This window comes from Cinclus cinclus, chromosome 1 (assembly GCF_963662255.1).
Source record: "Cinclus cinclus chromosome 1, bCinCin1.1, whole genome shotgun sequence".
In the NCBI taxonomy this organism is placed as follows: Eukaryota; Metazoa; Chordata; class Aves; order Passeriformes; family Cinclidae; genus Cinclus; species Cinclus cinclus.
Genome location: NC_085046.1, coordinates 140,336,347 through 140,353,313, shown reverse-complemented (window position 1 = coordinate 140,353,313; position 16,967 = coordinate 140,336,347). Strand labels below are relative to the sequence as shown.

The following is a 16,967-nucleotide window of genomic DNA, read 5'->3' as shown; positions in this document are numbered from 1 at the left end:
CTGGAGGTCCCTTCCTCCCTGAATTACGCTAAGATCTTATAATTATATGCGAAAAGATGTAGATGAAAAATAATATAACAGAACCTGATGACTAAGAAGAGGAGAGAAGAGTGAAGAATTTAGGCCAAGGAGATGGTTCATGAGTATTTCTCTTTGTCTGGACCCTTCTGCCTCTTAACTGCACCACCAGACTGCATGATGAAGGGTCTTTCAGGCCCTCTGAGATTTGATGACTGATGGCATCATATCCCCATGAAAAACAGTATTTCTGAAGCAGTGGACCTGTTTCTCCCCTCTTGGATCGATGTCACAGCAGTAGCACCTGGCCATCTAGTTATAAGATGGGGCAGTATAAATGAGAGATGGGAAAGATGTGTGGTTTTTAAGAACACACAGGTTCTGTCTCACACAGGTTTAATAGAATGTTATGGCATTTTAAAGGCCTGATCCTTCTTTGGGAACATTTCTAGCCACCTAAAAATATCAGGGGCAGATCCTGAATACCTGAATGCCTTTATCACAGGCATATTACTGTTCAGACCCAGCAAGAACAGAGCAATGTGGGATCTAAGTATCTTCTTGTTGCTGTTGCCATGGGTCTGTTGTAACCAGAGACTGCAGAAAGGATAGATGAAGAATCTACTTTGGTGTCCAGTGATAGGGTGATATTTTATCCTCCAGCATACTGTAGGCTCAGACCAAGATAAGCTGGCTGAAAAACCCATTCTCAAATGATGCAGTTTTAAGAAGAAGCCAGTGGGTGTCTGAAATACACATGAACTAGCTGGTTTAGGCAAAGGATTTGTTTTAAAATATTCCAACAAAAGTGCCAAAGCTGAATGAGTGGTTTCTGTGAAACCTCTAGAAGCTCAGCACTCTTTAAACCAGCTATGTCCTTATTTAATGTGAAGCACATAACTTTGGCAGCCAAATTTATTTTTGCCTGAAGACTGTTTTAATTAACACTAGTAGGTCATTCTGACTAAAGAAGACTGAGATGGCTTTCATCTCAATCTTTCACTCTTTAATTAGAGATTGGCCTGAAACCAAGCCAGGAACCCACACATCTTCACACCCACATATGGGCCAAAGTCATTGCTGAATTACATGCTGTATCTCTCTAGTTGTACACAATGCAAACAGTGACTCTTGGGAAGTTGCTCTGTGACTCCAATGCTGCAAAACTTGTCCCCATGCCTCTATAAGTTTAGGTCAGGGGTTCAAGACCAGTATGTAGACATGTAGCCTGTTGCCCTTGCCTACAAAATTAGAACCAAGCCCAGATTCTTAAAACAAGCCTTGGTTCAGCATTAAGTATCATACCAAGTGAATGGCAGCTGTGACAATAGCACTCAGGGAAATCATGTTTGCTGAACAGCTAACTAGAAAATTATTAACATAATAGTTACAGAGGAATGAGAGAGAAGAAATTAGAAGATTTTTCTGTGGGCAAGAGACAGCATTCACAAGTTGCAATAAAAGAAATTCCTATCAGACAGATGGAAGCAGGTTGTCCAGAGAGGTTGTGAAATTTGCATCCTTCAAGATTTCCAAAGTTCATCTATCCAAGTCCCTGAGCAAGCTAATGTACTCCCAGCCTAGGCTGGGCTGCTACCCCAAACAGCCACCATTGCTGCTTGGGACATCTTCCCATCCTCTTCATGGCATGTGATTAATTATGACCCCTGTAACTGTCTCTATACAATGAGGAATGTTAATCCTGGGTTTTGTTCGCTCTCACAGTTTATTAAGACCATAATAAGGAATATTCTTTTCTTGTCCCCTGTCAATTTAGACTGAAAATTTAGATAAAGGGATGATCTGTCTCTTGATTACTGTGGCGGTTGATGGTCATTGAGACAGTGCACAGAACACTGAATAAGCTCAGTGAAGTCTCTGTCTTGAGCAGTCCTTTCTCTTTATCCATATTTGTTCATTTTCACCTGAATTGTAATAGGATCAGTATATGAGTTTTAGAAGTTGTCTGACATCACCAGTCTCTGTGCACCTGTCTGCTGGCTGGTCAGATTACAGCTTTTTTTCCACTCTGTTGCTTAGTGCATGACATTTCATCATCCCATTGCATTAAAATATAAGAAGAGCTGCTCTGGATCAGATCAAAGGTTCAATCACCATAATTCCAAAACTGAACTATGCCAAACACTTAAGGAGAAGGAGCAGTAGGAGCAGGGTGAGTATGTAGCATTGCAACAACATGTTCATTCTTTGGTAGATGCTTCTATTTTCTAGAAATTGGCCACAGATGGAGTTTATACAGCAGCAATTATAGGGGGGTCACAGTTTTTAGTAGCCCGCAGTGGCTCCAGCCCATCAAGGGCTATGGGGCACCTACAGCATCACATCTCACAGTGCTGCTAAGTCACATACCCTGTGAATGAGCCCACTTCCTCTTTTGTGTTCAGACAAGACCATTATCTCTGCAAGGTCTCACTCCCATGGTAATGCACTAATTTTGCCTTTCCAAAAGAAAGACCACTAAGGTCTGGTTCAGTCAATAGCATACCCCCCTAGAAAACTTGCCTCAAGAATTTATTTAGAAACAGATTTTCTCTGGCAATTCAGACTGTCCCACAGCAGAAACAGCTCTACCCTCTCAGCAGGGCACATGCCCCACCTCCCCTCCCCTCCTACCCCATAGAGTGGGGGTCATAGAGGACGTATTGTCTTTGGCATGCAAAGTTATTTCTAGTCTATTTATAAATAAAATCCTAACTAAGCAGTGCTGATGTGCCCACTTGGTTGTAGATGTGTCTGAAGCCATAATCTCTGGGAAAAACCTGAAGAGAGTTGTAAGGCAGGCAGCAGGAGCTTCATTGCTTAGAAGCCCTGGCCCTAAATTGGCAGGGACCTGTGTGGGGATTCAGCAAGGAGCAACACCACCCTCCTCAAAGCAATAAGCTATTTAAACAGCACACTCCGTACTCTGGGCTAGCAGGAATTTGCATAACTGTGCAAAGCCATCGAGCCTAGGATCTTCTAAAAAAATGCCACATTTATCAGTATCTGAATCACAAGAACATTCCCACCTAGCCTTCCCCAACCCCATAAATCAGTGTCACTAATGGAGTCAGATAGCTTCATTTTTTTCTTTAAGGGTTAAAAGAATAATCCACAGCCACTGCCAGGAAGAGGCAGAACTAAGCACGCAGCAAGGAGTTAGAGCCAGAAGAGAGATATAAAGCTAAATCAATCATCAGAATGGACTGCAACAAGAGCATATGCATACAGAGCAAGAAAGAAAGCAAGAGGGTGTTTTGTTTGGGTAGCTAATGTTCCCTGGACAAGGAGAGAGAAAAATTCTCCTTTGGTTTTTTAATGCCACTCTAAATATTTATAGCAGGATCATGTCCAGCTGGTGAGACAGCAGCGGCAGGGAGTAGGGAGGGAGGGTACATTTTCCCCAGCACCTCAACATCATTCTTGGGTTATTTCCTTACTTGAGAAGAGGGAAAAGGCTGCAGATTGCCATGTTTACCCTCAGAGTGATTCATCCTTATGAATCAAGTCCAGTGGCTCCTGCTTTTCCCCTCCCTCACCTCATCTCATACATGCATGTGCACACACATACACATGTGTGGCAGCCTCCAGAAAGCTCTGCCAGCCTGACTCCACCCTGTCTTTAACATGGGTCTGGGACTTCAGGGTTTTGATTGGCCTTCGGGCATTTCACCACATCCTTATGCTGCACTGAAAAGCCTCTCAGAAAGGCCATGTACAGCATGCCCATGATGCAAGACTGCCATTTTCAGAGGAACAGGCTACCCACTTCCCTGTGATCTGTTGCACCATGGACACAGAGGCAGAAACATATGGAGGACTGCAAACACCAGCATGGCACAGGAGTTGACATGAGGGCACTGGGGCTCCCAATGATTTTTGTTCATCTGCCTCGCTGTAACTAAAAGCAGACATGACTCACCCGTGAGCTTTGGCTTTGAAAACATGAGAAGGACTTTTGTTTTAACCTTGTATTTCCCTGTCGTAGTGATGCTTAGAAACTACATTTTGGATTCAACCCCACCCTAGAACAAAATGAGAAATCTCATCAGAGATGAGGAGCCCAATCCAGTTACCCAGGCAAGGACAGCCAATTCTATTTCTCTTGAAACACCCAGGAACTTGGTATAGAGCTGGGATGCATCACACTTGACCTGCTGAAGACCCTGACAGGGTAACAGCTGGAGTTCTGGAGGATCCTCTCCTGGCACAAGGTGTTTGAATGATCCCAGCCCTGAGGATGGATTTAGGCTCATCATCATAGATGTCTTCCATGAGAGTGTTAAATATGGGCACCTCTATGTGTTTGAGGCAGCTGAGCACCTGTGGACACCCAGCACTGCCTGGAGGACTGTTCACCTGCCCAAATACAGGTTGCACATACTGGTGACTTGAATTACTTGGCAGACTCGGTTGTATTGAGTAGACCTCTCTGCTGGCAAAAGGAGCTTAGACACCTTGTTCATGTGCAGCTTAGACACCTTGTTCATGTGCAGCCATCTGCAGTCAGGGACCCCATCAAGGTGTGTTCCCTGGGGAGCTCTGTGCCACCCTGGGAATTGCCACTCTGGAATCTTGGTTTCCAGCTTGCCACTCACTGCAGCAACCTGCTCCAGTCCTCCCACCTGTAACACTGAGCTTCCTCAAGCCATCTGATTGAGAAGTTCTTTGCTAGGGGCTTCGGAGAGCTGAGGTCCTCAGACAAAAGGCCACAACCTGGTGTATTCTACATGAAATATCAAGCAGCATCATAAACTGCTCCAAGAGTGAACTTCACTTTCTGCTTGGTGAAGGTAGTTGGGCTTTCCCTGCCCACCTTGGAGCACTGCTGGATGCAGGGGTCCCAGTACATCATCTCCCGCCACACTGCAACAGGCTGATGCTCCCCAGATCTCTCCATAAGGTGGAGACGCGGTCCGTCCCGTCGGAGTCCCTCGAAGCCCTTCTCTCTCCGCCTTTCCCCATGAAACGACGGTGACAGCATAGTGCGAGGCATTGCAGACTGTTTACAGGCTTCTAGAGTTCCCAGGCACTTCAGGACAGAGTCCTGCCACTGTTTCCAAACGGACAGCCAGGACTTTTATAAGTGAACTTTCCTCTCCGTGTCTATTTATTATATGTAAACATTTGCCAGCAAAACACCACTCGGGCATGCTCAGAACCAGCCAGGGCAGTGCAGAAGGCAGCGGCGGCGTCACATGCGATAAGAGCGCGGAGCCCGTGTGCGCCTATTCTTGGCTCTGGAATGTACACAATGCCCGCGCCCGCCGCTCCTGCGCGCAGCGGCAGCGCTGACTGCGGCATAAACACGGCCAGAAATCACCCTCTATGAATCACCCACCTACTGAAAGAAACCTCTCGTGGGTTTATAGGTTTTTGTCCAGGCTCTAGCTATGGAAAATCTCAGCAGAGAATAAACGGCAGAGAGTAAGTGCATGCAGTGAAGGACAACAGAAGGTAAACGTTTCTACCCTTCGGTTCCACTGCAGGTTGAGCAGTTAAGCCATGACCGTAGATACTCATCATATTGTTCTGCCTGGCACTTAATTTAGTCATTGTGTGTCTGATTAACATAAAAAACCCCCCACAGCTAAGCAGAGTTAATAAATAACTTTTAATGCAGATTCCCAGTCTCTAGGGTTCCGTTTGCCCTGCTGCAGAGTTCAGCTCTGCCAGATTTGCATTCTTTGGGAGTGACTAACTCTAGAGGAAAGAGGCACAAGCTACTAAACTGCTAATACTTTAAAACAGTGAATAAATGTCTAAGTGCGTTTATTCAACATGATGGAAATGGACAAACCAATTGCTTCAGCCCTCCAGCTTTAATCCAAAATCAGTGAGATAACTTCAGTGCTTTTGCTTCTTGCCAACTACACAGGCAGTGCTGACCTCAGAGTTGCAACCTATTTGATAACTTTATGAAAGTTTTAAAGGGTCTTAGCGACCTCTCAGCTTCTTTATTATTTTCCCACTGTCCTTAAACCATGTTCCATTTTTATGTGCAATAGTGAACGGCTATTTACAGCAACATCAAAGTCCTGATTTGTTCCCTTGGAGCTGGATATTTCAATAAAAGCTACTAAGAATTTGGGGTTTTTTCTTCCAAGTCCAGAATTCATCTCTCTCATATTTTGCTATGGAAGAAGGATCCACTGAAGAGTTTCTCTTCAAAGACCAGGACTTCTCCTCTGAACTGCTGAAGCAGCTGAATGCCCTGCGGCAGAGCAGGCTTCTGACCGATGTCACCCTCTGCTCTGGGGGCTTTGAAATCCCCTGCCACCGAAATGTGCTGGCTTCCAGCAGTCCATACTTCAAGGCAATGTTCTGTAACAACTTCAGGGAGAGTCACCAGCCTAAAGTCATTCTGAAGGGCATCGACGCTGGTATTTTGGATCAGATTATCCTTTATGTTTACACTGGGGAGATTCTAATATCCACTGAGAATGTCTTGTGCCTCTTGGAGACTGCAGCCATGCTGCAGTACACTAAGCTTTTTGAGGCCTGCTCTACCTACCTCCAAGACAAGCTGACTCCTGATAACTGTCTGAGTATGATCAGACTGGCAAAAGTCTTGAACTGCCAAAGCCTGAATAAGAAAGCCAGGGCCATGGCTTTGAAATGTTTTCCTGTGGTGGCCTCTTCTGAGGATCTGAAGGACCTCTGTCCCATGGAGCTCATTGATTACCTTGGGGATGATGAACTCTGTGGGGAGGAGGAGCAGGTCTTTGAGGCACTGATGGTCTGGATCCGGCATGACCTCCAGGCACGACAAGGCTATATCCAAGAGTTGTTCAAGAAGGTCCGACTTCAGTACGTCCATCCAACTTTCCTCTTCCATTTCATTGCTAATGACTCACTCGTTCAGTCCTCACCCACTTGCAGGAGCATCCTGGAGTCTGCCCGGAGACACATGTTTTCCTTGTACAGCACCAACACACCTGACATCAAACCCATGATGCATGTTCCTCGCCGGTACTCCAACCAAGAGTTCCTCATCATCATTGGTGGCAGGAAGGACAGCCAGCAGACAATGAGGGATGTCCTGCTATATGATGACAAGACGAACCAATGGCTGAGCCTGGCCAAACTTCCCATGCGCCTCTACAAAGCCTCTGCAGTGAGTTTACACAGCAATATTTTTGTGCTCGGAGGGATGCCTGTTAGCAATAAGAAAAGTCTGGTCAGTGGTAATATTTACATTTATTCCCTCAAACTCAATCAGTGGAGGTTGATTGAGCACATGCTAGTTCCACGTTACTCCCACAGAAGCCTGGCATATAAAAATTATATTTTATCATTCGGTGGAATTGGTGAAAACCAGGAAATCCTGAATTCTGTGGAAAGATACGATAGTGTCTACAACACCTGTGAGAGCATGGCAAACATGCCTGTTGCCGTCCTTCACCCTGCTGTTGCTGCCAAAGATCAGAGGGTTTACCTCTTTGGGGGAGAAGACATAATGCAAAACCCTGTTCGGCTTATCCAGGTAATGGTCAGTACTGCTTGTCTAGGCAATTTCTTCTGAGGTATTCAGCACTCCATCACCTTCATGAGGAAGTCAAACCACTCAAACACTTCATTGTGTTGCAGCAAGAGGCAGGATGAGTTGATCCATGGCCTCAAGGAGCTCTGCAGCTCTTCCATTTTTCCCTTCAGGATGAGCCCCGATGCACTGCTTTGGGTGTCAGTCAGCTGTGCCACTGGTGGGCACTAGGGCCAGGGCAGGTGATGCCATGGCAGACAGCAGCAGCTCCCCCTGCCTGGCTTCATGCCTGTAGCCAATCTCACCAAAATCAGTGCTTTCCACTTGGTGCTGAGCTGGGGTCTCAGCCGCGCACCTGCTCACTCACAGCAAACGCAAACACGCGCGATCATTACAGCGATTAGATACTTGCTCATCAAACGCCCAGAACTCAAACTGACAGTCATTTGGGATAAACAGCTGTGTTAAAAATGTGGCTCCTGCCACATGTTGCTGGCTCTCTGCCTGCTTTCAGCCGTTACACTCTATTAGGAGGGGAAAATGCATTAAATTTTTTCTTATCTGATTTGATGCTTTAGCAACATTGTAATGTTTCTTTTCCCATGAGTGTTTTTCACTGTTTGAGGTGCTTTAACTGAGAAGGATCTTTAAGCTAAGATGGCAACTAGGAAATGAGCAATGCTTTGTAACAGTACTTCATTATCAGGGCGAAGGAAATGTATTTATCAGTTAGTGAGGAGATGCCCTGGTGATATTTGCTATATTAAGAAGCAGACAGCATGACATAAAAGTCTGTGTCACCCAGATGCAGATAACTGAATGATCATCATCTGGCAACAGCTCTATTTCTCACATAAATCGATTATTTAGATACCACTCTAAGTCCCTTTGCCAGTCTGAGTACATACCAGTCACCAGCATAAATATAGCAGCTGGGCAAACACAGTGGCTGCCAGCAGAGCTAGGTGAAGCTGAAGTTTGTTTGCCCAGGAAATTGCTAAGGCTAATAAGGAATACACAGAATAACTGGAAAATGAAATGAACCAGCTTGCCCTTTGGGAGAACTAGTTACAGTGATTTAACCGCCATGCAAGAAGCCTTCATATGGCAGATACACTGCTTTAGTGCTTGTGCTAGCATCTCCTGAGCAGACAGTCTTGGGGATTCAGAATGCTTTCCAAGGGGACGTATTAGGAAAATAAAAGTGGGCACATTCTCAGATTTCCAGCAGTTTGAGCCAAAGGATTGTATTTATTAGGGCAAAATAAAACCCAGGAGTTCCTCTGTAATTACAGATGTCAGTTCAAATGAAACATAAACATCTGTGTGAATGTCTTTATTTTTTTTGTCAGGTGTACCATGTCTCCAGGAATATGTGGTTTCGTATGGAGACTAGAGTAGTGAAGAATGTCTGTGCACCAGCTGTCGTGATTGGAGACCAGATTATCATCGTAGGTGGTAAGGGCTCTCTTTCACCTTCCCTCTCCCTTCTCCTGCCCAGATTCTGTGGATTTTCCCAGCCTTTCTGTTTGGGGTGCTCCCTCAAAAAGCACCCAGATCTTGGGAGGAAAAGGAGGAGTGTGCCCACCCTCCATACACTTCTCTTATGGAGTCTCATGGCAATTGAAGTGGAGATAAGTTCTCCGTGAGGCACTTTCTTACCCCAAGTAGCAGTACCTGGGTGGATGAAACAGGAAAAACCAATGCAGGTTACTGCTCTTGGGAGGCAGCCAGGACCATGGGGGTACTGAACCTCTCCTGCTGACTCGCAGCCTGCTCCTCCCTGTCTGCTCCACTTGGAAGAATAGAAAGCATGGTTACCATAGGGCCACAGATGGCTTGTCAGGATGGATGGGTCCATGAGGTGTTGGTTGGTCTTTTAGCTGCCTCCTGGAGGTAATAATGAAATATCCCAAAAGAAGTGTGAAACACTTGGAGAGAGGAAACTTCTCAGAGTCTTTTTCAACCTGAGGACCAGCCTCTGCCCATGGCAGTTGGGTGTATCATGTAATTGATAATTTGGCCCTCTACAGCCCTTGATGGCTCTTCCTGACCACAGACTGCCAGGAGGAAGCATGTTGAATTATTTAAGGAAAAATGAGACACACAGTATCTTTAGGAAGGTGGATGATTGAACCCAAACTGCACAGGACTTCAAGGTGGTGTCACCCCTCAGGTAGAGCCACTGCTATCCTTTGCAGTGAGAAGAGGGGAGAGCTGAGTCCAAAGGTCCAAGACTATCAGGCTCCTATGTGGCAGATTGCCCTCACCTCAGACCACATTCTGTTTTTCTACATGAGCAAGGTACTGCTGGGTACCAGGCTTCCACACCTCCACTGCTCCAGGGCAGCGGCCCTCCTACCAGCCCTTACCTCAGCTGATACAAGGTTATGTCACCCCTCAGAGGAAGAGCTGTCCCCTGGGTCACTGGCATGGTGGCCAGCACAGATGTGGTGCCAAGGGCTTTAGGAGTGGACTGAGCACTTGTGGCACCATGCTGTTCCATGCCCACCTCCAGTTAGCAGACAGCTACAACTCCAACCCAACAAGGCCCATTACATGTGCCGTTGGTTTCTGTATTTCCAAGTGAAGCTCTACGAGTCTGTTTGGTAAAAAGAAATATTTTCAGAAGTTTGAAGGCATGTGCAGGTACCTGCAAACTCCAACTGTGTTTGATATATTGGTTGCCTGATCCAATGGGTTTTATGGTGCTCATCAAGCCTTGACTCCCAAGGTCCTATGAGACAGGATGAGGACAGACAGGAAAGGAAGATAGGCAGACCGGCATTCCTGTGACCCATCATCACTGCTTAGTTTAGATATCTTAATTCTGCCAAATTATATACAACTGTAACAGGCTTTATTGAAAGCCAGCATGAAATTTATTATTATTATTATTATTATTATTATTATTATTATTATTATTCCTTCTGCTAGCCATAAGTGCTTAATTCCCATCCGTCTCTTCCACCTCTGGCTTTGCATTCAGGGTACACCCGGAGAATAATTGCTTACGATACAAAAGGCAACAAGTTTGTTAAATGTGCAGACATGAAGGACAGACGAATGCATCATGGGGCTACTGTCATCAAGAACAAGCTATATGTGACAGGAGGACGATGTCTCACCTCAGACAATGTCATCAAGGACCTGGATTCCTTGGACTGCTATGATCCAGAGACTGACACATGGACACCAAAGGGAAAACTGCCGCACAAACTCTTTGACCATGGGTGCCTTACATTGCAGTGTGTCCCCTGTTCTAACCTTCTCTAAATGACTTTGGTACTTCCTTGGTATTTTATGCTTTTCTTCCCAAAAAGGACCCACCTCACTCTGCAGAGACCACATGGGGAATCTTCATGGGGTCACACAAAGTCCTGACCTTGAAGGCACCAGCAGTGTTAGTCCTTCCCAGACCCTGTGCCAGAAAGGTCATGAGCTTTGGGCTCATGCTGTATTCACCTGGCTGATATTGCATGTGGTGCTGCTGAGTCCAGTCTGGAGGCCTTACCCAGCATCTCAAGAGGAAACAGGAAAAAAATACTGGGTAAGAACCCAGTGTGGGATTTGTCCTTGTACAGACTTTAGAAGTGAAGAGGGATGCTGGTATCTCTAAGAAAAGTAAGATTTTTGCTGTCATGCGAACTCAGCTGTCTGTCACAAGCTGTGCTTCTCATTGCTGACTGAGCTTTCCATTTCCAGTGGTGGGAGTGTTTAGAATAGGAAGCCCCAAGCTCCAGTCTTGTAGCCAGCCCAGGAGCAGCTGCCTGAGTTTGCTGTGGTAGTCAGCTCATAAGACATAAAATTTTAATGTTCCTAACAGCTAATTAGAAATTGGCAAAAGACTGATGCTTTGATCTGAACTCTCATACTGCAACAAGAAGCACATATGACTTTTCTGAGCTAACACTCTTCCACAATGCAAGGAAGATTTCTGTTCCATCTGTCTGCCCTCTGAAGGATCAGGAGAAGACAGGATGGAAATTACAATTGTCTACATCTTCTTTTTCAATGGATCTTATTTTGCAGGGATCTTCCTTCTTTTGCTTGAGGAATAGCAGTGGAGTTAGTTAGGATGACTTTGGCTGATGGAGTTCATGAAATGTAGAATAGCAGAGAGGACACATGGAGGAAAGGGGATGTGAAAGAGAAGAGGTATTTGGGAGGAACAATTTATTTTTCCCTTTTTCCTTTCTCCAAACCACTGGAAAAAAGCCCATGAGACAAAGCCAGTGACAGGAAGCCAGCTTTCCAAGAAGAGCAAGTCTAAATCTGCCACTTGGCAAAATAGTTCTGGCTCCACCAATATTTTTCGTGGGGTTCTGCCACTAAGTGCATTCTTTTAAAGGGAGGGGATTAATCATCAGACACTTAACAGGCTTTGAACTGCTATTAGGTCACCGGGCTTGGTAAGATTGCTGAGATAGCAAGGAGCTTTACAGATGACCACTGTCCAGAGCAAGGATGGCAGAAACAACACCCCTTTTTCTTCATATTTGAAAGAAAGTGGGACTTTTCAAAGGGTACAGGATGGCATGAGGAAACCGTGCTCAACCTTCCTCTTCACAAAAGGCTGCACAGCCATGTAGTCACCACCACACTGCAGAAAACCAGCTCCAGATACCAAGATCCCCTCCCATAAATTGAGCAGAACAATGACAGAAATAGTTAACAAAGCAGAGGGCTGGAAGGAAGTATTTAGTAACAACTGCTGGTTTAACAATGCAAAATAAAAGGGCTATTATTATTTGCATGAGCTTTGTGTTCAGGAGTACCCATTGTTCCCTCACTTTGTTGATAAAGGGAATTGTTTTTGCACTAGTGGGTATTTGCCAGGGTTTCCTTCTAAGGATCTGAGTAAACCTGTGAAAAATGAGTGGGAACTCAAACTCCTCTCCCAGCTCAGAAGCCTTTGGCTAGACTTCTCTTCCATCTTTCAGTCTATATCATCATCTCCTCCCTGTGCAAAGCAGAATGTGGCACTTGCCAAATTTTGCTGGAGCAGTGATTCATCCTTGCTTTCTCACAGACCAGCTCCAGCTCTCTGGAGAAAGAAGCCTTGTCATGGCCAATTATGGAAAATCTGCCCCAGGGAGATGTTTATTCCTAACCCTGTAGTACTGCCTTCCCAAACTCCATCCTGTTGTGACCGCACTCAGCTCCAAACTCCAGGAGACACCAGTTGCTGCCATGCATTTTAGCTAACACAGATTCCTGCCAGGCTCGTGACTGAACCCAAAACTGAGGGGGGAAAAAAATGCTGACTTGGGGACATAATCCCATGTTTGCAAACCATTGCCACAGTCATTGGTTTACGTTTAGAAGCAAACAGAATTTTTTTTAATTCCCGTATCCTATAATTAGTGATTTTCTTTGTGTTCACGTGGGACCAAGCAGTGCCTTGCACAGCTGGGCAGGAAATGGGGAGTGCAAAAAAGAGGCAGGGCTGCAGCAGGACTGAGCACAACATCTTTCCCCCATCTCTTGGGGAGCCCTCACTTCACCCCCAGGTCCTTGGAGATACCAAGGTCTGTGGCCATCTCTGCTTTGGCTGCAAGCCTGTGCTCCTTCCCTTCACAAACTTCTCACCTCATGCCCATATTTCAAGGAATTTGGGATTGCTGGGCATTAAATTCAAAACCTTGTTTCTAACATGCTTTTGTCTTGTGGCGAGTTTTGATGCAAACTCGGACAAAGCTTTTGGGGCCCTTTGAAGAAGAGGGGTTGAAATCAGAAAATACAGTTCAGCCTTTCCAAGATAGACGAGGAATAGCAAAGTTGCTCAGTCACGGGTAGGGAGCAGCACACGCAGTTACAGAATGGGATACTCAGCTCTGGCTGTGTGATGTGGGGAGAAGGGAAGTTGCCTTTCTAACCAGGTGCTGACCACCACCTAGACTAGTATGTAATACCATCCTCACTGCTTTACAGTTGTAAAAGCATTCCTAGCTAGGGTTGTCCAAGTTGCCTCTTTCTCCATTGTCAGGAGGGGACTTTTTGGAGCAGGATCTGCAGGGTTGTCACTACCTGATACACTTTTACATGATTTCTCAGAGGTCTGATCATCTAAATATTCAAGCATTTGAGTACTCACCTAAATGGGAATTCCCCATGGGAGAACAGCAAGGTTCTTCAAAAATACAATGATGGCCCCATGAAAAGGTGGGAATTTGTTGCTCTTAATTTAATAACCATGGAAAAGAGGCTTATAAAAAAGATTTCTTCCTGAAACTTTTAGAAGGGTTGAGCACCTGCTACCTTTTTTCAAATCGGAGAGAGCTCTAAAAGTTCATCACCTCCAAGGCCTTGTTCTTAGGTGCCCTGATACAGTCACTAAATCATGGAAACCACAGGACCACATGGCTGAAAGCAGTCTGTTCCATGGGACAGTGAGTTACCCAGTCCCTCATGGTACTTGTCCAAAACACTGAAAATCTGCTAAGAGATGCTCTGATCCCTCATCAAGTAACATACTTGAGGTGTAATTGGCCTCAGAGCTTTTAATACTATCCTCTTTGCTGTACCTTCTGCAACAGAGATAAAGGGCAATTGATTACCCTTTTAGATACCATACATTTTTTACATCCTTAGAGTTTATTAGGATGTTTCAAAGTCTGTAGACTAAACAAACCCAGCCCTTTCAATCTTTCCTCATAAGTCATGTTTTCTAGACCTCTGATCATTTTTGTTGCTCTCCTCTGGACAATTTTCAGTTTGTCTGTTGGTGGTATTTTTATTTATTTAAGTGCAGGGCCATGGCTCAGACTTGCAGTGCTGAGAAGGGCAATAAACCCTTTCTGCATCTTACCTACAGCATTCCTGGTCTCAGAGCCCAGAAGGATTTTGCTTTTCACAGCAGCAGCACAATACTGACTGAGTTTCAGCTGTTGTCGCAGCTAAGGAATGTTTGCAAGTTTGGGCAAGGTCACATGGAAAGACTGTAGGACATCCAGAATCTCCCAGGGTTATTCCCTAACTCCATCTTTGCTTTGGCTCATCAGGATCCCAAGTCAGAACCTGTTGTAAACAATGTCTCTCCATGGCTTCAACAAGGAGCTTTGGACATGGTCCTGATTATTGTGTTCTCAGCTGGGCTCATCACTAATTCTATTAATTTTAACAGCAAATATTTAATGCTTGATTATTTTTTTTATACTAGGGGAAAAGTTTCAGGCAAAAAAATATAAAAGGAAGGGAGGAGATTGCATTTTCTTTTGAACTTTCTTCCCCTTGCCTTGCTGCAAACCCAGAGCTGAGTCCTGCTGCACAGGCACCCTGTGGTAGCAACCTCACTTTGATCTCAGCAAAGAGTCATAGGTTAAGCCTGTGTTTTTTCACTGTAACCATCTATCAAACAATGCAGTCCTTTCCAAGGGCAGCCTTTTTCTTCTACAGTAATATGTTTATAATTATAATGTATTTCCTGCTTCTTTTTTATTAAACACACCTGACAAAGTAAGAAAGATATCAGTGCATAAATAAATGGGCACACCAAGTTCATTGCTTTGTCAGTCCTCTTTTTCCAAATGCCAAGGAGTTCATTGCGAGGTGAATCCTCTAGTTGAGAAGGAAACAATTGGGTAGAGCATATATGAATAGCGTACAGGGTAATTTATCCCTGGCATTTTTCCTTAGCCTGCCCTGAGAGCCATTAATAATTGATAGCAGCAAAAACAATCCCTTTTTAAAAATATAAACATCCATACTTTTTTTCCAGCTGCTTGAAAGCTCCCCCAGCAGAAGTCATATTCTCCATGGCACAATGAGCATGAATTCCTCAGTGCAAGGCTGCACCTACAAAGGGGTTGAGATCTGCTAATTAGTGGACTGATAATAATATTTTCAGCAGTTAAATCCAATGAGTTTTCCCACAGTCCAAATGAAGCAGGGTTCTTGTGGACAAGCCGATGTCTCAGGCTGTTGGTGCCACCCATGTCCACAGGGCTCCTCAGGGTTTGTGTTGGAGCCCTGAGAGATTGATCTGGCCTCTTCTGTTTATTGATGTTTCCAAAATAGTAGCAGAGTAGCGAGGAGCCCAACTGCTCTGTCACTCGGCAAGTCACCCACTGGCTCCAGCTGCTGCCTGTCACTTTTCTCCCCAGAACTCTTTGTTTGCCTGCACTTCTTTCATGTTGCAAGAACCCTTTCCCAGAAAAGCAAGCAGCAGCACATCTTGAGCAGTCCTGGACCGACAGGCACATGTCTCGTGGCTGCTTTCAACACAAGGCATCCCCACAGCTGTTGGAGACTTGTGCCTTAAGAGTCAGGGGTGAGTCATGAGGTAAAGCACTGCTGGAGGTGGGAAAAGGTGGAAGAATCTAGTCAGGAAGATGCTTGTAAGCATTCTCCTATAGCTAATCTTCCCATGTCTAGTTCTCTGAAGTTTATTTCTTGACCAGGCTGTGCTTTCTGATTAATAAGCCATGCCCCACCACCCCTACCTAAAGCAGGCATGCTGGACAAGGACAAAGGCATGCCTGCTTTCTCAGATCCCCCAGTGCCACATCTGTAATGACATTCCCTGAGTTGTGCCCTGGTCTTGGCACATTGCTGAGTTTTCTCCCTGCTCTTGGATACCTTCCTAGGCTCTGCAGCTGCTCTGAACAAACGTTTGGATATGACAATGATGGCCCAGAGCACCAGGAAGTGACACCAAGGACTCTCAAGTCCAAGTTTTCCAACTGATGAGATGCTTCTGGTCTGGAAAACCAGCCCAAATCAGTCTGAGCCCTAAAGAAGAACCCTGGCACCTCTCTATAAGACCTAGGGGACTGCACAGGAATGTGTTCATCCCCGAGGAGCAGAGAACAAACTTAATGGAGAGTGCTGCAATGTGAAACTTGGCTACAAAGCTTCAGTGCTGGGAAAGGGCAGTGTTTTATCCAGATCAGCAGCAAGCCCTGGAATTAATAGGCTTGATTAAACTATTTTGATGTGCATGGTATGTGGAGATAAGGGCATATTCCCTAGGGTTTCCAGTGAAAATTAGATGTTAACATAACAGTACGTGACATTCCCTGACAGGACTAAGGAACACTGCTGGAAGACAAGAGACAAGTACAGACCAAGGGGCAAAAGAGGCACTTCTTCAGGGAGCAAAGTTACCATGAACTTGCTGGATCTGTTTCAATGCTGCAATGACGTGGACCCTGGCACCAGGCAGATCGAAAGCAAGGGAACTATGCCTGCTTTGTGTTGTTATGACACATATATTTCCCTGAAAATGACATTAAAATGTACCAGAGGCTCAAACATGGTTCTGTTTATCTACTCCCTGGGTAGGATCTTAGAGACAGCCTGAGCACCACAGAATATGGCCTCTGTGAAATAAACTTGGCCTCTGGCATGAGGATTATCATCAAATGTGAAATGGGAAGCCAGGGCATCAGGGCATACATGACTATTGCCCACAGCTGCCTGTCAAGGCTGCATGCCTTGGAGACACACAAGCCTTGGGAGGACA

The 16,967-nt window shown here is 45.3% G+C and overlaps 1 protein-coding gene across 1 annotated transcript; it reads left to right on the top strand.

The window, feature by feature from the left end:
* The first annotated feature begins 6,145 nt into the window (after nucleotides 1-6,145).
* On the top strand, nucleotides 6,146-10,777 carry KLHL38 (kelch like family member 38). The gene is made up of 3 exons (XM_062503820.1): nucleotides 6,146-7,504; nucleotides 8,854-8,959; nucleotides 10,491-10,777. The coding sequence occupies exons 1-3, from the start codon at nucleotides 6,155-6,157 to the stop codon at nucleotides 10,775-10,777; spliced, it is 1,743 nt and encodes a 580-aa protein (XP_062359804.1). The 5' UTR covers nucleotides 6,146-6,154.
* The last annotated feature ends 6,190 nt before the right edge of the window (nucleotides 10,778-16,967 follow it).

Excerpts from the sequence above, each read along its gene's own strand:
- KLHL38 (XM_062503820.1), top strand. The coding sequence starts at position 6,155 with ATGGAAGAAGGATCCACTGAAGAGTTTCTCTTCAAAGACCAGGACTTC. Across the intron at positions 7,505-8,853 it reads ACCCTGTTCGGCTTATCCAG|GTGTACCATGTCTCCAGGAA; the intron begins GTAATGGTCAGT and ends TTTTTTTGTCAG. Across the intron at positions 8,960-10,490 it reads CCAGATTATCATCGTAGGTG|GGTACACCCGGAGAATAATT; the intron begins GTAAGGGCTCTC and ends CTTTGCATTCAG.